General features: G+C 49.8%; 1 protein-coding gene and 1 long non-coding RNA gene across 6 annotated transcripts in view; one reads left to right on the top strand and one right to left on the bottom strand.

Annotated features, from left to right (window-relative positions):
• The window catches only part of TRAPPC9 (trafficking protein particle complex subunit 9), a 733,440-nt gene that overhangs the window by 536,647 nt on the left and 170,537 nt on the right, over positions 1–26,256 (top strand). For all 5 annotated transcript variants that reach the window (XM_054499826.2, XM_054499824.2, XM_063669112.1 and 2 more), the window contains one exon: positions 17,949–18,102. In XM_054499826.2, coding sequence (XP_054355801.2) covers positions 17,949–18,102 — 154 coding nt within the window. The remainder of the gene's footprint in view (positions 1–17,948; positions 18,103–26,256) is intronic.
• Positions 11,661–17,010, bottom strand: LOC134739965 (uncharacterized). The gene is made up of 3 exons (XR_010127133.1): positions 16,951–17,010; positions 14,192–14,358; positions 11,661–11,892 (listed from the first exon to the last, which is right to left on the bottom strand). It is a non-coding gene; the product is annotated as an uncharacterized LOC134739965 (long non-coding RNA).

Here is a 26,256-nt window from a genome sequence, read left to right as displayed (position 1 = left end):
GCCTGCTTCTGCTGTAGATTAGCTCGTGTGTTCCAGGATTTTGTATAAATGGGATCACATAGCGAGGACTTGAGTTTGTCTGACATCACTCACTCGGCACCATGGTTTGGAGATTCATCCATGTGGTTGGCCTGCAACAATAGTTTGTTCCTTTTTGTAGTTGAGTATTTCATTCTAAAAGTATTCCATTATTTATATATCCATTTGCCTGTTGATGGGCATTTGGGTTGTTTCTACTTTTTTGGCTATTGCTGTTAAAGCTGCCATAACCATTCCTCAACAGACCTCTGCATAGATGTATTTTCATTGCTCTTGGTGAATACCTGGGGGTAGGATTTTGGCCCATATGATAGGTCTGTGGATAACTAAGAAACTACCAGACCAGGTCAGGTGCAGTGGCTCACACCTGTAATGCCAGTACTTTGGGAGGCCGAGGCAGGCAGGTCGCTTAAGCCCGGGAGTTCGAGACTAGCCTGGACAACATAATGAGACCTCGTCTCTACTAAAAATAAAAAACATTAGCTGGGTGTGGTGGTGCACACTTGTAGTCCCAGCTACTCGGGAGGTTAAAGTGGAAGGATTGCTTGAGCCTGGGAGGTCTAGGCTGCAGTGAGCTATGGCTGTGCCACCACATTCCAGCTTGAGTAACAGAGTGAGACTCTATCTAAAAAAAAAAAAAGAAAAAGAAAAAATAGCAGACTCCCTTGCATGCTCCCATCAGCAGTGTGTGAGAGTCCTCGTTCCTCCACCCCAGTCACTGCCAATACTTGATGTTTCATTGTAGCTGTTTCAGTCTGTTTCACTGTAGCTGTTCAAGTATGGGTGTTTCCCATTGTGATAGTTTAACATTTACATTTCCCCCGTGACCATGGATGCTGAGCATCTTCCCAAGTATTTATGGATTATTTGAAACTTTCTTTGGTGAAATGTCTGTTTAAATATTTTGCCTATTTTTCATTAGGTTGTTTGAGTTCTTATTATTGGGTTTTGAGATTTCTTTATATAGTCTTGGATACAAATCTTTTGTCTAATCAATGTGTTGTGATTTTTTTTTCCCCAGTCATGATTTGCTTTTGAATATCAAAAGTTTTACGTTTGATGCAGTTTAGTTTCTCAATATTTTCTTTTATGACTTGTCTATCTTCAAGTTAACTTACCCTCTCCCCATTTACCTCCATTCTACTGTTCTCCATTCAGGAGGTGTTTTTGTTTGTTTGTTTGTTTGTTTCTGAGTCAGAGTCTCACTCTGTCACCCAGGCTGGAGTGCAGTGGCGCAATCTCAGCTCACTGTAACCTCCGCCTCCCAGGTTCAAGCTCTTCAGGAGTTGTTTTTTTTTTTTTTAATTCATTGTATTTTTAAGTTGTAAAATGTCCACTTGCCTCTCTTTTATATTTTCTATTTCTTTGTTGTAAATTCCTATTTTTAAAACTTCATTTTGAATGTGTTTTCTTTTACCACGGGAGTCTGGTTATAGCGGCTGCTTTAAAGACTGTCTTGTGGCTCCAGCATTTGGGCGATCTTGGGGTACCCATTCGTTCTTCTGAATCGATCTCATGTTCCTGTTGTGTTTCCCATTGTGTCTTGGGCATTGTGGGTGTTAGTTTTTGCAGACTGTGGGTTCTCTTGGGAGCCTCTGGAGAATAGTGATGATTTGTCTTGTCAGGTCCTCAGTCCAATTAGGTTCAGACCTTAAGTTCTGCCTGGCCCTATTGGGATGGGAGTTCACATCTCAGCTCCTCAAGCTCACTTCCCCAGGCCTCTGCTACATTGGTCTGGGTTTCTCCAGGGTGACTTGGTTAATTTTTAACAACCAGCCCTAGATTATAGCATTTGCTGATTTTTATAGTGCAAATACTTGCCTTCTGGCCAATTTCAAGCTATCCACATGATGTCACTGAATGAAGAATGGAGAAGAGATGCTAACAGTTGGCTCTTGGGAGCGGGAACCAGCTAGCTGCAGCATACCATTGGGTCTGTCCCGCCCGTGTGCCTCTTGGGGAGTCAGACTCAGACATATGTGTGCCTCAAATCTCATTTCACGGCTTTCCCATGCTGCTGAGGTCTGTCCTGTGCATAACTCAGAGGTAAATCTGAAACGTGTGTGTGTGTGTGTGTGCACGTGTGTGTGTTGGGTAGTCAAACCCCAGTTCTGTTTTCTAAGGCTTTCTTTTTTTTTTTTTAAGATGGAGTCTCATTCTGTTTCCCAGGCTGGAGTGCAGTGACGTGATCTCAGCTCACTGCAACCTCTGCTTCCCAGATTCAAGCAATCCTCCCGCCTCAGCCTCCTGAGTAGCTGGGATTACAGGCGTGCACTATCACACCCAGCTAATTTTTGTATTGTTAGTAGAGATGGGGTTTCACCATGTTACCCAGGCTGGTCTCGAACTTCTGGTCTCAAGCAATCTGCCCGCCTCGGCCTCCCAAAGTGTTGGGATTACAGGCGTGAGCCACCGTACCCAGCCTCTACAGCTTTGTACTGTTGGGTTGCGTCTGTTTTGCTCAGGGATCAATTCGAGATTTCTGCAGGTTTCTATGCAGAATTAAAAGGGTCCACTTCTCTAGCTCTCTTGCCTCTAAGATTCCCTCACCTCCATATGCAACTCTGCCGCCTACAAAGATTCCACCCCTTTTCCTGGGCAGAAAGGTGATATTTCTGTTGGAGTTTCAGCCTCCAGTGCTGTTGCCTGATGCTCTGTAATGGGGCATTTTTTTCCACACTGTGGAGAAAAGGTCGAGGGAAAAGTGGGAGGCGCCCCCACTCTGTGGGCGAGCTCATTCCATGTGTCGACTCCTCCACATTCTCCTGCTTTTGTTTTACTCCCGGATTCCTCAGGGAGCTGTTGTTGTGTGCTTTTCGGGAGCTTTCCCCTGTAGGCAGTGGGAGGCGTGAGTTGTAGTGGGGTGGCCCCTCGTGCTGGAGAACACAAAGCTAGTGGCCACTGCAGGCCACCCCCTGTTCTGGCTGCACCCTCTGGGGCCACACTGAACACCGCTGACCCCCCTGCTCATGAAAGTCATTCAGGTGATCTAAGGCAGTTTCCAGTAACTCATTCAGCAAACATGTAATGAGCCCTTGAGTTCTAGGCCTGTAAAAGATGAGTAAGATGTAATTCCCTCACTCTGTAGAATTCATGGTCCAGGAGCGAAGGAGGCAGACGAAATAGGCATCCAAAGAAACCAGTGCTATCAAGTGTGGCTGATGATGGGTTAAAATGTGAGCACAGACTGATGGGTATAGCGAGGGCTTGGTTCCCAGGGGTGGGGTGGGGAGGAGTCCAGGTGGCTTACAAAGCAGAGTGTATTGGAGCTTATCCCTGAAGAATCAGTCGATTCCTAGACTAAGAGTTGAAGGCAGGGCCTCCTGGCGGCTGGAATAGGATTGTGCCAGGGCCCGGCAGCATGATGGTGCATTGACGGTTCCCAGGCAGGATGCAGTCCCGTGGTACGGGTAAGCAGGCAAGAACCAGAGGTCCGTGGGCCCAGGGAGTTGGGAGGCTTTGATTGCCTTCCTAAGGAGGTTCTGGCATTTTCTGTGACCTCTGCTTTCCCTTCAGCTCCATGTGGCCGGGTCAGGTGCAGGGCTCCTGTTGTCCCTGGGAAGCAGTGATGTCAGGTACCACCGCTGGCCATCAGGTGCATGCTCTGTGCCCAGCGCTTGTCCTGCGGCTTTTTAAATCTCACTGTTAAACTCTCAGGTTGGCATTATTGTCCTTCACCTTCACAGCAAGAAAACGCTTCAAGAGGCTGACTGATTTATCCAGGATGACACTGATACTGAGGCAGAGCTTGGATGAAAGTCCGGGTTTCTGTGACTCCACACCCTGGAGTTCTTCTCCATCACCCTGCACCGAGTTCTGGGGCCTGGGACAAGAAGGCCTGTGGGGCCCTGGCCATGCCCCCTCCCCGTGCTCGGCATGGACCTTGTTGATTGTTTGCAAGGCACATTTGAGTATTTCCTTTTTCTGTTTGTTTTTCCCCCTTTAATCTAGGGAAAATGAGATTTCACTTAGAATTGATGAAATATGTAATTAGATATAATAGCATTTTTAAACTAATAGCTACTGATTCAGTATGATTGAGGCATTTTGTTAACAAAATGGGGGCATTTCCCTGCCTTAAAACCAGTCAGCTCTCTACTGAGTAGTTCTCTCCAGGAGGCTTTTGGATGCCTCTTAATTCCACCAGCCTCTTCTTCGACACCTGCTATGTCTGAGGCATTGAGTCAGGTGCTAGAAAGGTGAACACACAGACCTTCTGTCTCTGCTCTTCTGGGGACTCTCTGCACATGTGCAATGCTGGCCTCCTCAGACGTGCTTGGTCAGGGAAGCCACCAGAAGCACAGGGAGAGAAGGAGGCCAGCAGATAGGGAATTTTGCCAGGTGGAGGTGGGGCTGAGAGGAGTTTCACCAGGTGGAGGTGGGGCTGAGACAAGGTTAGCCAGGTGGAGATGGGGCTGAGATGAGGTTAGCCAGGTGGAGGTGGGGCTGAGAGGAGTTTCACCAGGTGGAGGTGGGGCTGAGATGAGGTTAGCCAGGTGGAGGTGGGGCTGAGAGGAGTTTCACCAGGTGGAGGTGGGGCTGAGATGAGGTTAGCCAGGTGGAGGTGGGGCTGAGATGAGGTTAGCCAGGTGGAGGTGGGGCTGAAACTTGGGAATGACAGGAGCAGAGTGTTGAGTGAAACGTGAGTGCGGGGTGGGGACACCAATGAGAGCAATGCCGGCCGCAGAGGCCCGTGCAGCTCCCATGTGTTCAGATGTGGCGCCGGAAGAAACCCACGGCATGGCATTTTACGTGTCTCCTGAGCCCCCATGGCATGTTGTCACAGGGTCACACTGAGGCAGGCATCCTGAAGAAGGAAGGGAAATTTGCATCCTAACATGGAAAGATTTCTGTTGAAAAAGATTGCTGCAACATAGTTTTCTTGTATAGGTTCAGCTCCACTTAGCGGGGAGATGATTATATAGGGATGTTTATTTCCATGGAGGCCGATGACCTAGGCATGGTGTCCCTCAGTAGATTTTCATTCACCTTCCGAATGAAAGGTGAATGAAAGGGTCCTGGGATAGTATCCCAGGACCCTAATACTGTGTTTTAGCTGGCTTACCAGTCTGGCCCATCTGCAGCTATTCTACAAAAGCTGTTGTAGGGCTTGACTCTGCTGGTTCTGTGGTTTCTGATGAGCCTGATGAGGGAGGCTGCCACAGTGTTTCTGAAATCCAGGTGCCAAAAACACTCCTGCCAATTTCTCTTGCTTGCTTGCTTTAATGACATACCAGGAGCAAAAGTGGCCAGAGAGGTTCCATATTCTTTCCCTCTCTACCTTCAGCTCTCTGGGCCTGAGCTTCATGTCCCAGCTCTGTCTAGTGTCCGCGGGATGGATTTGGACCCGTCCTTTACCTCTCGCCTGCCTCTGTGTGAGGAAGGCAGGAAGATGCACTTTTCCTTGGGAACCTCAGGTCCGGGTCCTGGGCTTTGGCCTCTGGGCCGTGTCTCACCTGGAACTGGGGGAGGAAGCTGTGCCTCACCTGTTCTCATATGGAGGCTGCCCCAGCTCTCACTGCCAGCCATGCCTGTCTGGAGGCCCAGGGAATGACATGTCATGTGTGTCCACGTAGACTTGACTCCTGGCAGTCACTTCATTGCCTGAGCTTCAGTTTCCTCATCTGCTTTGTGAAGACAAAACTCATTTCAGACCAGGAGCGGTGGCTCACGCCTGTAATCCCAGCACATTGGGAGGCCAAGGCAGGCGGATCATGAGGTCAGGAGTTTGAGACCAGCCTGGCCAATATGGTGAAACCCCATCTCTACTAAAAATATAAAAATTAGCCGGGTGTGGTGGCACGTGCCTGTAGTCCCAGCTACTCGGGAGGCTGAGACAGGAGAATCACTTGAACCTGCGAGGCAGGGGTTTCAGTGAGCCGAGAGTGTGCCACTGTACTAGCCTAGTCAACAGAGCAAGACTCCATCCAAAAAAAAAAAAAAGAAAAAAAAACCACACCAAACCATTTCAAGGATTGACCTTGGAAGGAAATGAAGATAAATGAGTTAACATATGTGATTGTTGCAAACAGTAAATATTCTCACTCTCTATAGTTTATGTTCTTTCTTCTGTTGTTTCTTTTCTGTGCTACCTTGCTTGATTTCCTGTGTTCTGAACACTAGCCTTTGACATTTATTTCCATGTGGGCTTCTCTGACAGCAGGGAGGGGCAGGTGTGCACACCCCTGGATGAGGCTGGTGTGGGGGGGGGGTTGAGCTGTGTACACTCCCAGATGTGGCAGTAGGGGGCAGGTGTGCACTCCCAGACACGGCGGGGAGGAGGGGGCAGATGTGTGCGCTTTAGGATGCGGCAGCGGGGGGCAGGTGTGCACCTGAATGCAGCCCATAGCCCTTTCTTATCTGGGCCCTGCTTACCTCTCAGCTGCATCCCTCCTCCGGCACCTCTGTCCACTCAGATGATCATCCAGGGTCCCTGGCTGGCCTGCATGCACTAGTCCACCTGGCTCTTTGCAAGTAATGCTCCCTCTATCTGGGATGGTCCTTCTCCACCTGCAGCCCTCTACCTGCCAGCTCCCCTTACTGTGTGTCTTAACTTGGTCAACACTTCTCTCCAGCTCTTCCTGAAGCTTCTCAGGCAGGATCAGTGCCTGATACTGCATACTCCTCTAACATGCTAAAAGTTCTGTATCATAGCACTTACCACAGCTTACACAAATGAAGCCCGGCTCTCTGTTGTCCATCTCTCTCATGGGCTTCTGAAGCTCCTGGAAAGATAAGGGCTTGTTTCTGATTCATTTTATGTCCCCATGCACTGAGTTTAGGGCCTGCGAGATGACAGCTGTTCTCTGAATACTGCTGAGCCAACCCCAGTGTGGTTTGTCCCAAGCTTCTGCCCTCAGATCTGGCCCTGGGCAGCATCCCTGTTTCTGTCATGATGTTTTGACTTCCTGCCGTTGCACATTAGCTGGAGGAGTTGCGTGGTATGATGAGACTGCAGAGCCTCAGGAGACTACAGCCAAGTGGTTCCATCAGCCTGTGTTTCACAGGAGTGGCCAGTGTCCTCTAGCTGTGCTGCAAGATCCAAATTACATGAGTGTGATAGGGGCTGCCAAGGTCCCGCTTGCTTGGCAGGGTGGCCTCCCAGTTGTGGCACCCACACCTTCAGAGACCTGTTACGGCAGGTGTGGGATGTAGCCACATCTGTAGCAGAGGTGATGGAAGCAGAAGCAGGCTCTGTGACCATCACACTGCCAATTCCTTGACGTCTCTCCTCGAGTTCAGCCAGGTACTCCAGAAGAACCTAAGAGGAACTGAGAGGAGCTGAGATTTTGTCAATGCACCAGCTTTTCATTTAAGGAAGTGTGGAACCGTAACTTAGCTGCCTCTGCAGGTGCTGCTGGTCCTGAACCTAGCTGCTTCACCTAGGCAGTTGCTGTGGTAGCAGATTTTTTTCAGCCTGCTGGGAGCTGAACATGACGCTTTGGAAAAGCAAGGAAACACTCTGGTTCTCTTTGTCATCTAAGGCAGAGAAACTTCAAAATAGTTGATTTTTGATTACAGTTCAGAAAGCAGGAGGGAGTGAGCCCCGTTGGAGCCCCAGCTGTGTGCCCTGCCCTGGGCCCACGTAGGTCCCTCACTGGCTCCTGGCTGCCACTGTGTGGGCAGCGGCTCCTTTCTTTATAGACCAGGAGGGAGGCTCAGAGACAGGGTGACTTGCCCAAGGGCACAGCAGATTAGAAGTAGACCCAGGCAGAAACCAGGTCTTTCAGACTTTAAATGAATAGCAGAAAAGTGTTAAAGAATCTTTGTTTGTTTGTTTTGTTTTGCTTGAGACAGACTTTCACTCTATCACTCAGGCTGGAGTGCAGTGGCACGATCTCGGCTCACTGCAACCTCCGCCTCCTGAGTTCAGGTTATTCTCCTGCCTCAGCCTCCAGAGTAGCTGGGATTACAGGTGCGCGCCACCACGCCCAGCTAATTTTTGTATTTTTAGTAGAGATGGGGTTTTACCATGTTGGCCAGGCTGGTCTCGAACTCCTGACCTCAAGTGATCTGCCCGGCTTAGCCTCCCGAAGTGCTGGGATTACAGGCATGAGCCACCGCGCCCCAGTGGTAAAGAATCTGATAGATATTTTAATCTTAATACAAACATCCTCAGAATTTTCAGTGAGGAGCATTGGAGAAAAACCAAAAACCCACCTTTAGAGACAGAACAAATCTGGAAGAGTGTTGAAATGATTCCAGCACTAGGTGGAAGGGTCCGGGCAGTGCCACGCTGTGCCTGGGGTCTGAGCGGGTCATGAAGGGTAAAACCAGGGAGCATGGAGACCGTGCTGCCTTGGGCCCTCGAGCCACTGCCTTCCTGTGCATGGGGTCCTCCGCACCTGCTCTGGGCCACATGCTGGTAGCATGGGGGGCACCAAGTTGAAGAAAACAGCTCTGACACAACCAAGGTGAGGATGGAGTGGAGATGCAGACACCCTGATATTAGCTTGAGTGAAGTGTTACCTATGAACACAGGTCGATGGGTGAAAATAATGCCCAGAACATCTCATATTTATCTTGCATTTTATACCTTCACAAAATGTCTTCATAAAAGCTACCTCGTTTGATCTTTATCATGGTAACTTCCTTTAATAGCCATACTTTTTAATAACAGCTTTATTGAGATTTGATTTGCACACAAGGCAATTTACCCATTTAAAGTTTATGGCTCAGTGATTTTTGTTTGTTTACAGAGTTGTGCAACCATCGCTGTCGTCCACTTTAAAACTTTTGAATTGCTCCCAAAAGCATTATAATAGCTATAATTGTTTTGAGCACCAATTATGTGCCAAGTGGTTCAAATCAATTCTCCCAAATTCCGACTAGCCCTGCAATATAGGAGATCCACGTTGTGGATCAAAAACCAAGGCCTGGGGACACTCAAGTGACTTGCCTCTGGTCACAAAGCAAATAGGTGAGAAGAGGGTTGCGCTCCAGTCTGTGTTGCTGTGAGCCCATGCCCTTTCCTCGGCACAGCGCCCCATCCCAAATGCAGCCCTGCAGCCGGGACACTAGCCTGGGCACCAAAGCCTCAGGGAGTCGAGAGCAGTGGTGGGCGCCTGAGCTCCGCCTGCTGACTCCAAGGTCTGGCCCTGCATGCTGTGCCTCAGAGGCGGTGGGGAATGAGACTCCAGGCACTGGCTCCTCCCTGCTTTTGCTGGACCTGTGGCTATTTGGACCCAGCAGGCCAAGCAGTCCCGTTAAGATGGAAAAGCTGCTTCCTCAGGAGGCCTCTGCAGAAGGAAATCAATTAAAACCCACCTTTAGAGACAGAACAAATCTGGAAGAGTGTTGAAATGATTCTAGCACTAGGCGGAAGGGTCCAGGCAGTGCCATGCTGCGCCTGGGGTCTAAGCGGGTCATGAAGGGTAGAACCAGGGAGCATGGAGACCGTGGTGCAGGAGCCCAGGTCTTGCACTGCCTTCTGCCATTTGGAGAGGGAGGGCAGCTGGCAGCCAGTGGCATTAGGTGAATTCCATTTTATTAAGCACTATTTTCTGCGCTGAAGAAAACAATACTTAAAGGTCCTAAAATAAACGTTGATCCGGAGAAGTACAAGCGAAGGGGCTGTGCTTCCCACGGCAGTGCTGGCTTGGATGGAGGCAGAAGCTCCTGATGTCGGGCACTTCTGTGCTGAGAACAGCACTGCTCAGGGAAGGCGGTGTCTGGCTGAGTCCTAAAGGGCAAGGGGAGCCGGCTCCGTGGTGGGAGGGCCAGGGCAGGCCCCTCGCTCTGGCTGGCTTGCTCACGCTCTGGTGACTGGCGGGTAATTTCCACTCGTATGAACTCAGTGCACCTCTCTGTGACCTGAGGGTAGTGATATAGGATCTCCGTAAGCATAAAATGAGAAGCTGTGTATTTGGGGCTTTCCCAGTGCAGGGTGGGGGGCTCTTCGCAGGTTCCCTCCCTGGGAGACCAGCCAGGCTTGACAGATCGAGGAAGCAGAGTGCTCAGAGCACACCATCCCTCTTCAGAGAAGCCACCTCTGCAGCAAGAGGCCACCGTTCCCTGATGCTCACTCTACTTCCAACCCTTGACCTTCTCTGAACTCACAGAATCCAAACTGAAGAAATAATGGGCCTCACACAACCTCCAATTTACAGTGAAGAGCTCAAGATTCAGAAAAACGAGATGCCTCTGAATCATAGACTTCCATGATTGAAGGAGTGCCAGGCTCTATCTCATGCTTGCACCTCCTCAAGTTTCTCCCATTGAGTGTTTCTCTAGCCCTACATGGAGCAAAGAACAGGACCACAGACTGCCTGGCCCCAGGCCACAGCTTGTTTATTTGCAGCAGGGACCTCTGGCAGAGCTCTCAGTCCCCTAACTGCATGGGCCACAGCTGGCTGTGGGAGTGCTGAGCTGCTTGTTAACAACGAGCAGTATTATCTCCGAGCACCTGTCAGCGTGTGTGCCCGAGTTCAGGCGATGGGGATGACTCTGTGGACCCTTCCAGTCAATGCTTACCACAGGTTCCTGGCTCCTGCCGGCCTGGCTTTGACTTCTCTGTCTCCCATTTGCCATCTCTGTGGCCTTGGGCAAGCGACCTTATTTTCTGCAACAGGCGAATCTGCTCCCTCCCAGGGCTGCTGCGAAGCTGGAGGTGGTGGCGACCGAGCCTGTTGCTTGGCAGCGGGGTGGGTCCACAGCAGGCCCAGGGGACGGGGACGCCATTGCTTTGGTGTTGGTGCATTCTCCGATGGTGCTTTGATTGGATCACCTAGAGCTTTGACTTTCAAAATACAGCTTATCTTTCCCCTTCAATTGAAAATAATAATGGCCGGGTGCAGTGGCTCAAGCCTGTAATCCCAGCATTTTGGGAGGCCGAGGCGGGCAGATCACAAGGTCGGGAGATCGAGACCATCCTGGCTAACACAGTGAAACCCCGTCTCTACTAAAAATACAAAACATTAGCCTGGCGTGGTGGCGGGCGCCTGTAGCCCCAGCTACTCGGGAGGCTGAGGCAGGAGAATGGCATGAACCTGGGAGGCAGAGCTTGCGGTGAGCCGAGATCGCGCCACTGTACTCCAGCCTGGGCAACAGAGCAAGACTCCATCTCAAAAAGAAAAAAAAAGAAAATGAGGAAGGATTTCTCTTTTTTTTTTTTTTTACCATAATTGACCTAGGAGGCTGAAGGAGAAAATGATCCTCTCTCAGGGCGTGATCCATACGTCTGTGTTCACGCCATTTCCTTGTCTGCTCAAAGTCCCTTCTCATTCAGGATGGACAAGTCAGGAAGATGACTGCTTCCCTCTCACTTGGCATTGTACTTCTTTACAAAACAGCATAGGCTGGTGTTCTGCACAGGCAATCAATTCCCATATGATGTACCACATACATTTGGAAAGCTAGTCTTATAACCAACAACTATCTCTCAATGAAAGTTCAGTTGAATTATATGTGGCTAGTCTCCTAGATCCGACTCCTTGATTTGTATTTAAATGTCATTGTGACTTCCCTGGTGAGGCTATCCGCTGTTCAAAGACTGAATCATATGATCTGGTATTTTAAAAACCACCTTTTTTTTATAGACTCTTCAAAAATCACAGCACCTTTTTTTAGTGCCAACTCTTGACTATTATTGTCACATTTGGCCATAAAATTAAACATGAAAATTGGCATTCAATAATAGTATTAATTTTATTTAACTCTGCCTTCAGAGATGAACAGAATCAAGTAGTGGTGGAGACCGTCTGCCCAGGAGGCAGTGGAGTGCCGCGTTCCAAGGAGCGGATGGAGGGCTGGCCCTGCATCTGGTATTTGAAATGAAGCCCCTCCTTGGCCTTGCTTTTTCACTTTGCAACCTTAGGTCATCTCCTTAGCGCCTCAGCTCCTTAGTCTCTCCATCTGTAATGCGGGATTCAGAATCATGACAGCAGCCACTATTTATAGAGTGCTATTTATGTACCAGATACTTCGCTGACCGTTTGTATCCACCATCTATCTTATTTAATCTACACAAAATCTTACAAAGTGGGATGTATCATCCTCAATCAGATTTAAAAAACTAAACCGCAGTGTGTTTTGCACATTGTGAGGAACTTTAAAATTGTGAGCGAATGTGACTATTCCAGGAGGACAGTGTCTTGAGGGGTTTATGTAGTTGGACAAGCCTCCCAGAAGAGCCAAAGTTTGATTGTGTGTTTCATAGGCCCGTACAAAAGTAATTGCACTGACCTAAATATAAGCTCCCCTGAAGTCCTGCCTTGGAAGATTTGTGTGGGCCTGGTCCTTTCTTCCATCTAGGATTTAAGTCTATTCCCTTTAGTGAATCTCTAGAGAGCATTTCAAAGTGCCAAGTGCATTTACACGCACAAGCCCCTTCTTCACAGGGTGACCAGTGAACCAGCTAGTATGCATCTTATTTTCCAAAAGGAAGTTTGGGTGTAGAGAAGCTATGGCTTGTGTGGAAGAGATGCAGGTGACTCAGACAGCCCTTCCCTCACAGAGCTCCCAGCCCAGGACCAAAGATTGCTCTCTGGGTCAGTAGACAGCTATGGCAAGGACTGGCCTCTTGTCCCCTCTGCCCATTCAGGGAAGATGTCTCTGCCCTGATGTTCCCTGCAGAAGCCCTCCTGTTCTGCAGAGAATCCTGGACTGGGGGCCCAGACCCAGGTTCTTGTCTTGGTCAGACACGAACAGCGGGTAATATGCCTTGTCCTCAGCATGAAGTCCTTACTTTATTAAAAATTGAAACAAGGCTGGCGTGGTGGCTCATGCCTGTTATCCCAGTATTTTGGGAGGCCGAGGTGGGAAGATCACTTGAAGTCAGGAGTTCGAGACCAGCCTGGGCAACATGGTGAAACCCTGTCTCTACTAAAAATACAAAAATTAGCCAGGTGTGGTAGTATGCACCTGTAATCCCAGCTACTCGGGAGGCTGAGGCACGAGAATTGCTTGAACCCGGGAGGCGGAGGTTGCGGTGAGCAGAGATTGCACCACTGCACTCCAGCCTGGCCAACAGAGCAAGACTCTGTCTCAAAAAAAAAAAAAAAAATCAAAATAATAGCATTAGAACCCACTCTAGCAAAAAGGCATCACTCAAAGAGCTGTTACCATGCTGGGCAGACCCCTGGGCAAGGCCCAGCACCGCCACCCTCCAGGAGCCTGCCCAAAAGGCCATTCCCACCAACAGCTGCTGCAGACGAGGCAGGTGCCTTCACCGTCAGTTCTGCGTGGGTTTCCTCACTTGCCTTTTCCATGCAGTTTCCAAAGATAATGATTTCCCACCACTTTGCTGTGACTTGCCAGAGCATCAGCCATGGTTCCGAATCCCTTTTTGGATACGTTCTGATGGGACATTGCATGAATATTCTCTGATATGTGTCACTGACCCCAACATAAGACCTCACCTGTGTGTTTAAGCTTAAACCCAGGGCGAGGAGGGATGTGCCGTCCTGTGCAAACCACACCTGCAGGTGGGCAGGCTTCTGAGGCTGCGGGGGCCAAGTGGTGAGGGCGGTGGCATGAGTGTGGCATCAAGGCGTCATTGCTTTGTTGTTATGAAAAGTAGCTTGCTCATTGAGAAAGTCGTTATGCAGCCATCAAAGCACTCAGCTGATCGTGGACTGTGGCCTGGTGATGGTAGACCCTGTTGCTGGTGCTAAGAACATGCAAACCCTCCCAGCTGTTAGGTGCAGGTAGCACTGACTGCATTCTACAGAGATGCTCAGGGAAGTGTCAGGCCTCGCCCCAAAGTCACCTCCAAGCCGAGCTGGGCATCCAGCCCAGGTGGTGGGCTCTGAAGCCTGCCGCCATCTCCTGCTGCGCTGCCGCCCCGGTGCCTACCATGATGGACAGGCCACTGCCAGCCACACCTCAGCGCCTTCCGCCTTTCCTCTCTGGAAGACGACTGCAATAGGTGGTCTCAGCTTCGTGCCCCTCGGTGGCCCTGGGTTTCTTCCTTACCTTCCAGCACCTGGGTGTCCCTGCCTGCCTCCCTGTGAGCCTCTCAGCCAAGCGCCATCACCCCGCATGCCCTCTGGCACTCCCTGTGGGGCAGATACCCCTTCCACATCTCTCCAGCCACCTACCTTCATCGGGAGCTCTGCTCTCCACAGGAGTGACAAGCCTCAAACCTGATGGCCTTGGCCCTCATTCAGAGTTCTGGCAGTGCTGCCATTGAATTTAGAGCAAGGTCACCTACCAGGGCAGCTGGCCAGGGGCTCTCACCTTCCATGACGCAGGCCTTGCAGCTGCTACACACGATGCAGCGGTGTCTTCCGGCAGGGGTGAACTCAGGTGTGAGGACTCCTCCATGGGAAAGCCTCTTGCAGTTTGCCGGGTTAACAGTCACAGGGCTGCCATCACTTCCTGGTGGGGAGGAGCCAGGGGGAGGGGGCTCAGGTTTAGGGGCTGTGCCTGGGACCACATGGATAGAAGTATTAGAGGTGGATAGAGGTATTAGGTAGAGCTCCTCTGTGGTTTGGGGAATTCATCCTTGGCTTTTGGAATTCTGGCAATAGGACTTGAAGCTGGGTGACCTTAGGTGAGTCACTCGATTTCTTGGTACCCCAGTTTTGTCACTGCAGGAAAAGGAACGCGGCCTTTGGGATTTTTGCCAGTGTCGGCCATCCCAGGGCTGCAGAGGAGAAGGCGATTGTAAATGTGCGAAGCAGTTGGTCGTTAACACAAACAGCAGGCCTGTTGGGGGCAGGGTCTGCAGTTTCAGGGTCTCTGTCCCATGCTGCTCCGCAAACAGCGTGAGCAAGAAATGGTCTCTCTTTAGGTGTCCTGCCTAAGTGAAGCAGAGCCAAGTAAAGCTCAAGACAAAACACAGAGGACGGAGTCTGTGACACAGGCTCTGAGCGAGGCTTGCTAGCTCCATGGTGTTGGGCCAGATGGCTTGGGCACCCAGAGCTGCAGCCTGTCATCTGTAACATGAAGCAGAGCTTGGTCTTCCCTGGGCTGGCTGTAAGTTAACAAAGATGAGCATACACACAGAACACCCAGCGCCGTGCTTGGCACACAGCAAGTGCTCCTTACATTTTGTTTTCTTCCCTTTTCTGTTTTATGGGCAGAGTTGGCTACAGTTTTGTTAAGGTTGGAGGGGGATAATAGAGTGTGATGATTACTCAACCAGAAATTGTTTGAAAGATACCCCCAGATTAGATATCACACAAATGTAGTTCCAGTGGCCACAGCATCCAGCGTGTGCTCTGACCCAGGGAGCTGCCTGCTGGCTGTTTCTCCTTTCTGTGTTCAACAGGAAGAGAACCTGGTACAGGGGACTGTTGTCAAACTCAACTGAGAGGTGAAAGTTATTAGTTCCTTTTGGATTATCAAGCAGTGAACTTAAGCTGGCCTTTTTCGTGAAACTTAGGAAATATTCTGACCTTTTGTTTGATGAGAGCACCAGTTTGCTTCAGTCTGCCTTTGAGATGGGGAAATAAGAGGAGTTTTTTGCACGGGTAGGTTACTCACAAGGGAAGAAAGAGACATGGTTAGTAAGCTTCTGAAAAAATGTTCAACCTCAGGGGTAATTCACACCTGCACATTAAAACATCAGTGAAGTGGCATTTTGCCTATTACTAGCAAAGATTAAAAACTGATCATCGCCAGTATTGGCAGTGGTGCAAAGAGGGAGACAGGCCTGTCCGTGCTGCTCAGAGATGAGCTTCTGGAAGACTCGGCCTCTGAGCCTGAAACACCTCACACCCTCCAATGAATGGCTCCACTTCTGGAAACAGTTCCTGAGAGTCAGTCGTAAGTGCAGGCAGAAACTCTCAGCACAAAGATGTTTGTCAGGTCTTTTTCTACAACAGTCATTTTTTTAAAACATGGAAAAGAGCTGAGAGTCCAAGAAATAGGAGAACCGTTCTGTAGGCTATGATACAACCCTAAGATAGAATATTTCGCAGACTAATTTTTAATGATGGGAAAATGTTCATAGTATATTAAGAGAATAAAACAAGACTTCAAACTATGTGTGTGGGTGTATTTCTTTGTGTATATGATAAATCATGATTTATACATATGTATGTAGTGATTTTAAACTATGTGAAATACAAATACTTAGGGAAAAGACTGTAAAGATATTAGCATTAGAGTATGATATTTGAATGCTTTTATTTTCTTTTTTATGCTTTTTTCTATCTTCCAACTGTTTAACAATAAGCTATCTACTTAGATAACCAGAAAATAATAGTAAAAGTGATTTTTTTAAAAACCATGTTTTGCCACAGAAGCACTGTCCTCTGCTTGCGGGGAGTGTCTCCAGCTCTTGTGTGGCTCAGCCCCACATGTCATGCCTCAGGCGGAATGCTAGAGATTTATTGGCACTGCAGTAGTTCTTTCCCAAGCTGTCATGGAGACTGAGACTTCTTCTTTGGGTCTAATCTTGTCTTTATATCCCCTTAACAGCAGGTCCTCTTATTTCTTGCTTGTTCAAGGGAATAGCCACAGAGGCCAATTAGAGCATGGTTTTGCTGAATGTTTTGGCCACAGCACAATCTATGCAATAATAAAAAAAAAGGCCTACTTTTTTTTGTTTCTTTTAAGACAGAGTCTCACTCTGCCATTTAGGCTGGAGTGCAGTGGCACAATCTCGGCTCACTGCAACTTCCGCCTCCTTGGTTCAGGCGATTCACCTGACTCAGCCTCCTGAGTAGCTGGGACTACAGGTGTGCGTCACCACACCTGGCTTATTTTTGTATCTTTAGTAGAGATAGGGTTTCACCATGTTGGCCAGGCTGGTCTCAAACTCCTGACCTCTGGTGATTGTGCCTGCCTTGGCCTCCCAAAGTGCTGGGATTACAGGTGTGAGCCACCGCGCCCGGCCCAAAACACCTATTCTTATCCATTGACTGATAAACCCTCAGTTGTATTAGTTTGTTTTCATGCTGTTGATGAAGACATACCCGAGACTGGGCAATTTACCAAAGAAAGAGGTTTAATTGGACTTACAGTTCCACATTGCTGGGGAAGCCTCACAATCATGGTGGAAGGGAAGGAGGAGCAAGTCACGTCTTACATGGATGGCAGCAGGAAACTCCCCCTTATGAAACCATCAGATCTCATGAGACTTATTCACTACCCCGAGAGCACTATGAGGGAAGCTGCCCCCATGATTCAATTATCTCCCAACGGGTCCCTCCCACAACACATGGGAATTAAGGGAGTACAACTCAAGATGAGGTTTGGGTGGGGATACAGCCAAACTCTGTCATTCTGCCCCGGGCCCCTCCCAAATCTCATATCTTCACATTTCAAAACAATCATGCCTTCCCAACAGTCTCCCAAAGTCTTAACTAATTTCAGCATTAACTCAAAATCCACAGTCCAAAGTCTCATCTGAGACAAGGCAAGTCCCTTCCACCTATGAACCTGTAAAATCAAAAGCAGACTAGTTATTTCCTAGATACAACAGGGGTACAGACATTGGGTAAATACAACCGTTCCAAATGAGAGCTGAGGGGGGCTGTGGGAGGGGCACGCCCACCTGGCCTGAGAAGGAAAGGGTAGTGGGAGGAGGCAGACAGCGCTCAGAGGATAAACAGGCAGTTCCCAGTGGGCTGATGGGTCCCCAAGGTTAAATAATTGTCAGCATTCTCCATGACTGCACAGGAGTTTAAGTCGCCATCCAGCTCACTATCTATGGCACACTGGTTCTTTCCTGCCTTGCTGTGTTATGGAATTGAAATTTTTATCTGGGGTAACACAGGTCTTCCCAGAGGTTTGAAGCAATGACTGTGTCTTCAGCTCCAAATTGTGTGTTGAACCAGCTCTGAAGTCAGGGCCACCTTGGGAGTCTATTATTTCATTTTCTTGGAATGAATCCGTTATGAATTACTAACGATAATGATTCATTATAGTGTCTCACGCTGGCATGTGCTGATTCTCCAACAGCCGGCAGAAATTGCCCTACTGATGAATTCTCTGCTGTGTTTTCCCCTTTCTCGTAGAATGGCTATTCAAGTGGACAAGTTCAACTTTGAGAGTTTCCCGGAGTCCCCTGGGGAGAAGGGGCAATTTGCAAACCCCAAGCAGCTGGAGGAAGAGCGGCGGGAAGCCCGAGGCCTGGAGATCCACAGCAAGCTGGGCATCTGCTGGAGAATCATATCCTTTTCCGGGGGCCACCTGGGCCTGGGGACACCTTTGCCCAGGGTTCCAACCTCTAAGAAAGACCCGTGAGGGTCTTAGCTATTGAATTTTCACCACGGATAGCTCAGAAATGCTGTGGCAAGGAGATGTGGACCAAAGGCTTGGCATTTTCTTAACCTCTTAACACTTCAAAGGCCCCACTCCGAGCAGTATTGATTGGGGGCGAGGAAAGATCTTCTCGGAATCGTTGGTGCTCTCGTCTTTGGATCACATGCTTCTTGCCAGTGTTGATATTCATGTTAGTGACAGGTTCTAATGGCCACCTATCAGTGCCGGGCTCGGGGGGTTCACAGACTGACAGCTGAAAACACGAGTGCCATTGTCTGAGAAACTGAAATCGGATTGCACAGCTTACCGAGGCATGAAGATGCCATTTTGAAAAGATGGAGAGAGTTTTCAGAAGGATTGTGCTATAACACAGTGTTTCACACAGCCACTGAGCCTGGTCTGAACTTTGGATCAATGCCTGACTCCTCGCAGACACTCCATTGACTGACTGAGCACTCTGGAGAAGCCCAGGTTCCCTCATTTGTTTGTTCAGCAATCTTTGGAGAGCACCTACTTTTGAGTCAGGCATTTTGCAAGGCATTTAAGAGGCTGAGATGCAAAGACAAGGTCTCCATGCAGTTGTTTGTCTACTAGAAAGTGGATGTGTCCTCTGGGAATTAAACACTGTTGGGGAGCGAAGGCAGAGCGCCCTGCCAAGTGCTGTAGGTTCAGAAGCCACTGGGTGGGGGCATTCAAGGAAGGCTTCATAGAGGGGGTGACATTTGAGTGGCTGCTAGAAGTGGATAGAAGTTTATTAAAGGGACAAAGGTAGGAAACAGCCCCAAAATACTGAGGCATGAGAGCCCATCTCCGGGGAAGGGGCAGCTCTGATGGGAACGTCTGTTAATGATCTCAGTCATGCGCACATTCTGCAGATATGGGGATACACACGTTGCTCCGTTGTGTGGTCTGGGATCCTTCCAGACGGACTCCTGGATTCCGAAAGTGTCCTTGCTCTACACAGCATAGTTTCCAGAACCTGAGGCCAATTCCTTTGTTCAAGCTAAAGGGACTTTGGGCCTGGCAGACCCACTGTCTCCAAGGAGTTTGTGACAAAATAAGCACTTTACATGTAGATAGAAGGTTTTGTGAACCAGACACAAAAAATAGAGTGCTTGGGGACTCACGGAGTGAACAGGAACAGTCTGTTGTGGAGTTACAGGCGTTTATCTCTGGTACAGAGAGAAGTAAAAAGGTGGGGATAATGGGAGTTGTCTTTCCCTTGTATTCCCCACAGAGCTCGGCACAAAGTCAGGGTTCAGCCAGTTCTTAATGAGCAAAATGCCATAGCAAGGAAGCAAGTCAGACTGGTTCCTACTATGTCAGGCGTGTACCCGTCACCCCATTTATCTCCTCCACATCTCCCTGACCAGCACTGTAGCTCCCATCGAGGAAATTGAGTCTCAGCCATGAGGGGTAGGGCCAGGGATCCCCAAGTCTCAGACTTCAAAGGAGAAGGCTCCGCAGGCAACCCCACGCTGTCAGGCTGGGGAAAGGAGGGACCCCTGGCACTCACCTCCCAGCATCTATGCTGGGTCTTGGGTCTTTCTGATAGGCCCATGTTTCTGATAATCTTTCTGTCTTTCTGTTGGGTCTTTCTGATAGGCCGAGGGTTGGAGAGGCTCTATGTGAGGCAGGAGGCGTCTCTCACTTGGGGTCTCAGAGATTCAGCCTCTGGCCGGGAGCCCCATGCAGAGCAAGGTGGTCCTGGATGGGTCTGATGCAGCCCCAGCTCAGCGCCAGCAGCACCAGTGGAGGAAGGGGCAGGTGCATGGTGGGCCTGGCAGGAGGTTATTCATTCTCCTGAACGATCTCTCTCTGGTCTCAGATAAAAGCCAGAGCCCTAGGATGGTTGGGATTTTCGCCTCTGTTTCCCCATGCTTCACAGAGATTGAGCCCTCCCCTCCCCTCCCAGGGCCTCATTGTGCTGGGCACACAGGGGCACCCTGCTAGTGTCAGAGCTGCTGCCTCCCAGACACCACCCTGGGCTGGTGCTGCCCTGGGCCATGTCACCCTTGTCGGCAACCTGACTCCTGGGGCGGTTTCATTATCCTGTCTTCCCATCTTGCAGATGAAAACTGTGACTCCACTTCACAAAGAGAAAGTGGCGTGGCCAGTTCCTGCACCCCGTAGCTTGTCTGCCAGCCTGCAGTCCCCGCCCAGCACATGCTGCCTTCTAATGGGATGATAGTGGCCCACAGAACTCTTGTGTTCTTTGAAACCCAGTATCAAAAAAGTACAGAAAATGTCTTTGCATTTGACTTCTCTATTTTCTGTATATTTGCTTAATAATTCATGCAACACATATTTATTGATTGCCTACCATGTGCCAAGCACATCTGCCCCATACATTTACTGATCGGAAGTTTATGAGAGCTTGATTGTCCCTATAGGCAAATTTAGTGAAAGAGAGTTAACATTAAGGACATCATCCCTCCCTCCCTCCCTCCCCCCCTTTCTCTCTCTCCCTCTCCTCTCCCTTCCCCCTACTCTCATCTGTTAATGACATCTGGCATCAGAAGAATAGCAGAATTTTGCTATTGTAAACCTGAATTCAAGCAGATGGAAAGACCAAAGATTGAATTGGCTAATAATTTCATTATGCATTTTAATATTTTCTAAACATTTAGACTTTGTACAAACATTTGAGCTTAATTTGACACCTGTCCATAGTTGTAGCAGTTGCCCACCTGTAGCGCATGGGTCTGGATAGATGTGTTTTAAAGGAAATTGGGGATCTTGCACTGGGTCGATGCACACCTGTCTACGAAGCATCTACGATGACATGATGGGCAGCCCAGGGCTGCTGGGAGCTCTCGCCCCACTCTTCACCTGTTAATGACAGATATGATACAGATTTGCTTGTTCTTAGGAGGTGAGCCCTGGAGATGCCCCCATTGAAGGGGAGGGGACAGATACAGAGATGGGCACTTGCAGTGCAGCGTTGTGGGGCTGATGGGAGCTTCCCTCAGGTCGTGGCTGGCAGGAGTAGGTGGAGATCTCAGCCCACTCCCGGTCACGTAGAGAGACGAAGAGGGCCCAGGGTTCAGCATGTGCTGTGCTGTCCTCAGCAGGGGACCCAGAAGGCAGGGTATGAGCATGGCCACATTGATGTCTTTGAAAGCCACCATGGCCAGAGTGTGACAAGTGGGTTGCAAAGACGCAAGCGCCCCTGGGGATGCTGGTGGGTTGAGGAGCCACTGCGTGAGCAGCTCTAAGTCAGGGACCATGAGGACCTGAGCGAAGGGAGTATCTGGGAAAAAAGTGCTGAGGGACCACGAGGGCCTGAACAAAGGGAGTGGCACAGGAAGAAAGTGCAGAGGCGGCCACTCATCACCAGGAACCTGCAGGGTTCAGACTTGGGAGTGGCCTCTGAGCACCTGTCCCTTCCCCTCTCCTTCCCAATCCTCTCTTCCCCCATCTCTCCCTCCTGCCCCTCCCCTATGCCCTTCCCTACTTAATTTCTGTCCAAACAGAGGGTTAAACTCAGTAGCCTCCTTGTTCTTGTCCCCTCCCTCAGCCCCCATGTGTGATTGGGCACCCCCAGGCACTCCTCCTAGAGTGCTGGAGGGCTGTGGGTGGCCTCTGAGTAGCCCCCAGCCCTGCTGACCAGCCCCTTCTCCCATTCTGAGATGGGGCACGTTTATCACAAGGAGCTCAGGGCCAGATAAATTACAATGAAGACACCTAGGATCATGTCCCAAGGCACTGGCCGGGCACAGGGGCTGTCCCTGCTGTGGACAGGGAGACCCGTTGTGGGGGACGTGGCGCAGGGCAGTCAGCCATCCTGCTTCCGGGGCGGGGGTCACATTCTGGTGCTGGGCCTGACTGGATGAGCTAATGGGTTAGGTACCCCTTTTTTCTTTTTCTTTTCTTTTGTTTGTTGTTTTTTGTTTTTTGAGGCAGTCTTGCTTTGTCACCAGGATGGAGTACAGTGGCCCCAATTTCAGCTCACTGCAATCTCCGCCTCCCGGGTTCCAGAGATTCCCCTGCTTCAGCCCCCCGAGTAGCTGGGACTACAGATGTGCACCACCATGCCCGGCTAATTTTTTTGTATTTTAGTAGACACAGAGTTTCACCACGTTGGCCATAATGGTCTGAATCTCCTGACCTCGTGATCCACCTGCCTCGCCCTCCCAAAGTATTGGTATTACAGGCGTGAGCCACCGCGTCCAGCTGGGTACCCCTTTTTTCTTTAGGAAATCTATTTCCTAAACCCTATTTATCATTCTTCTTCTTATTATGACTATGAAAACCACTTCTTGTGTGGCTGCTATGTGTTAGCTACTGTACAGCGAGCTTTCCTCACTACCCGCCACCAAGCCTGGGGCTGCATTTCCCATGAGAGGCTGGGAAACCTGCTCAGACACAGGCGGTTTCCCACCATTCTCCCACCAGTCTCTTTCCCGGGTGCCCTTGGTCATGGCCACCTTCTCTCTCTGCTTCTCTGTTCTCATCACAAAGTGGGGAGAGCGAGGGCTTCTGCTTCCCCGGAGCTGCACGGGGCAAGTCCCTGCTCCTGTGGCACACTCAGGGGAAGCACTCTCCCTGTGTCCCTCCCTGTCATGCACACGCCAGGAAGCACTCTCCCTGTGTCCCTCCCTGTCATGCACATGCCAGGAAGCACTCTCCCTGTGTCCCTCCCTGTCATGCACATGCCAGGAAGCACTCTCCCTGTGTCCCTCCCTGTCATGCACACGCCAGGAAGCACTCTCCCTGTGTCCCTCCCTGTCATGCACATGCCAGGAAGCACTCTCCCTGTGTCCCTCCCTGTCATGCACACGCCAGGTTGGAGGGCCTCTGCTGTCTTCGTGCATTTATCCTTATTCTATCCCAGGATCAAAGTTTTCACAAAGGACTCCTCATGCTCACAAATCTCTTAAGCCCTTTCTTCCACATTTCCTAGGCTTTCTTGCCCACATCAGCCTGCTGATTTTAAAGAGAATCCTTCCCCCCAGCCCCCCGACCCAGACCTCTCCTGCTTGATAAGAGCATGCTTGTTTGTAATGTCTGTGCGGTTTCCCTGGAGGACGGGGGCATCTCTTCCTGGTACATGCAGCATCTGGCCCAGAGAGCTGGGCTTATTTGCTATACAGCAATGCTTTTTGGATAAAACCTACCCTTCCTTTCAGCTCTTTGGTATCCTCTTCTTTTAAGTTTCTTCTTACTAACCTCCAGCTACCAATACTGGACAATTTTACTGAACTTGGGAAACTTTAGCATAGACAACTCTCTGTGAACTCTGTTAATGGCAGATAATAGCCTTTACCACGTGATCTAGAAACCTTCTATATTTGACTTTGGGATAGGACTAATGATGCCACATTGTTGAGGACTGGAGCCTGGGGTCAGAGGCTGGCCCTGCCACTCCCAGCATCCAGAAGCGGAGACTGTGTAACCTGAGGGCCATGTACTAATCTGTGCAGCTGGTGTGACAAAACCTGCTGCAGACCGTTGCTGTCAGGATGAGTTCTAAGAATTATCGGCCTTTTTGATCACCTATGGGTGAGCAGAAGCATTTTCCTTACCCTAGACCTGCAAAGCAGGTAGTACCTACCCCTTTCAAAACATAAGTAAACTTTAGAAGTTCAATAACTCACCAGAGATTGGGCAACTAGAAGCATAGTCAGGATCCCAAAACTTGTTATTTTCCTGTTGACTGCTTCAACTGAGGTCACATCTGCAAGGCACAGACATAGCTCCTGGCCCTGGAAGGTGTCAGCAAATGTGAATCTCCCTTGCCCATTTCCTGCTGGAAGACCTCATGCCGCGCTGCTACCTGACCTCAGGTGAGGCCCTCCTTACTCATCCTTCAGAATGGACCTCACTGTCTGCTCCTCAGAGGCTTCTCTGCCATCAGCCTCCCTCCCATCTCAGCCTGGCTGCAACAGCCCCTTCCCTTGGGCTCCTGTGACACCCAGTACTTCATTCTTGTTAGTTACAGTCTTTAAGTAGTACAGAAAATTAGTTTTTTTCTGCAGATTTTCTCCCTTGCCAGATTGTGCCGTCTTGAGGTCGGGCGGAATCCTGTTCATCCAACAGCCGTTTACTGAGGAGCTACCATGTGCCATAGGTTGAACTGAACACCAGGGCACACCAGAAGCTCAAAATCAGATGTGGACCCTGCTCTGATAGTATGTGTTCTCTTTTGCTTGCGCAAGTACTGAGTACAATCGCTAGCACATAGGTATGAAAACTGTTTGTTTTTTGTTTTGTTTTGTTTTTTGAGACAGAGTTTCACTCTTGTCACCCAGGCTGGAGTGCAATGGTTGCAGAGAGGTTCACTGCAACCTGTGCCTCCTGGGTAGCTGGGACTACAGACACCTGCCACCATGCGTGGCTAATTTTTGTATTTTTTAGTAGAGATGGGGTTTCACCACTTTGGCCAGGCTGGTCTTGAACTCCTGACCTTGGGTAATCTGCCCACTTCGGCCTCCCAAAGTGCCGGGATTATAGGTGTGAGCCACCACGCCCAGCCTAAAATCGTTTGTTGAATGAATAGTTTCCATTTCAATGACGCAGCAAACAGAATGGCTACCAGCTCAGCTGCGCGATGTCGAGTGCCGTGATGAATGTGTGAAAGGAGCTGCAACTCACGGGACGAGTCTACATCGCAGCCTGGCTCCTTTTCCAGAGCAGCCCTGCACAGACCGTCTGCGGTAGAAGCAGGGGAGGGACACGCTTTGGGCAAGCCTAGGGTCAACTCAAACTCACCCTTTCATTTTCCTTGTTTTTGTTGCAAATCGCCCTTTGGAGAGCATTTCAGGGATTGGTGCAAGGCTTGCAGAGGTGTCAGAATCCAGCTGTGTGAGCTGGAGCAGGAAGAATTGGGTGCACAGTTTGGCTGATACCCATGAAGGCGAATGACCTGGGCCGCCTGAGCAATCTCTTCCCACCAGGCTGATAAGCATCTGCCTCCTCTGTTCTGTCTGGAGGAGCATTTTTAACCAATTTGGCTGCTTTGAGAGTGAGGCAGAGGCTGGAGAAGCCCAAGGCAAATGACTTTAGATACCCAGAGTAGGGGATGGGAGTGGAATATCTGTGAAATGCGGAGGCCAAATGAACAGACATGACTTGGAGAGTAGAGGGATGTGGACGGTGTAGCCATGACCTTGGTACAGGGGGCCTTGTGTCCTTAAACAGCTGCCTTCCCGGGCACAGGGAGACCAGGCACAGCTTGGGTCTCAGGCTGTGCATTGCTGAGGGGTGTTGGGTCTTGCAGACAACAGTCACCCTCTGCAAAGTGAAGAGGCTCCACAGTGGCGGCGGTGTTTGTCAGTTTTATTTGGGCTTCACCAGCAGGACAGTGTAAGGATTTTAGGCACAGTGGCCCCGTTTGGGTGATCCCACCTGGAATACAGTCACACTGGGCTTTGTTCTCCATTTTCAAGACTGCCTTCTTTCCAGTAAGGAGGAGTTGCCTTCAGCTGACCTCCCTTTCAGGACAGAGGCGGTACTCAGGCACTTGACCTGGGCTGTGTGGGCCCACCCTTCGGCCTCTCAAAGTGGTTTCTGACCTATTCTCAGACATGTTTCCTAATGGAGCTCTGTCTTATCTCCTGAAAAAAATTAAATATCTTTAAACAAGATTCTTTTAAAACATAGCACACTGTGTTTTTCTAATCATTATGTTTGGAGAAATAGTTTTCTCTAAATGAATTTTACTATAAACGGCTCCTGCCATCAGTACAGCTGATTCCTTGATCATTTTAAGTAAAATGCAGGGTTGCATTTTGTATCTGCCTTGAGGGAATTTGGCTTTTATAGCTGTTTGTAATAACGTGGTTCTGAGGCCTTTAATCTCCCGTAGCAGGGAAGCCCTGCCAGCCACAGAGAGACGTCCTGCCTTGCCCGCCAACGAGGCCGTCACATCGCCCTGGCTGTTTGGCCTTCAGTGGGCTGGGGGGTAAGGTGGGAGAGGCACAGATTTGATTGCTGCCTCCCCCAAATCCAAATCTGGTGGCCATGCACACCTTGAAATGACTTTGAACGTGGTCGGGGTTTGACGCATAGACAGCACAGACTTCAGATCTGGATCACGAGAGTGGGGAAGGGCCTTTC

The sequence above is a fragment of the Pongo pygmaeus genome, chromosome 7 (assembly GCF_028885625.2).
Source record: "Pongo pygmaeus isolate AG05252 chromosome 7, NHGRI_mPonPyg2-v2.0_pri, whole genome shotgun sequence".
NCBI classification, from domain to species: Eukaryota; Metazoa; Chordata; class Mammalia; order Primates; family Hominidae; genus Pongo; species Pongo pygmaeus.
This window is presented reverse-complemented; position numbering and strand designations above follow the sequence as displayed.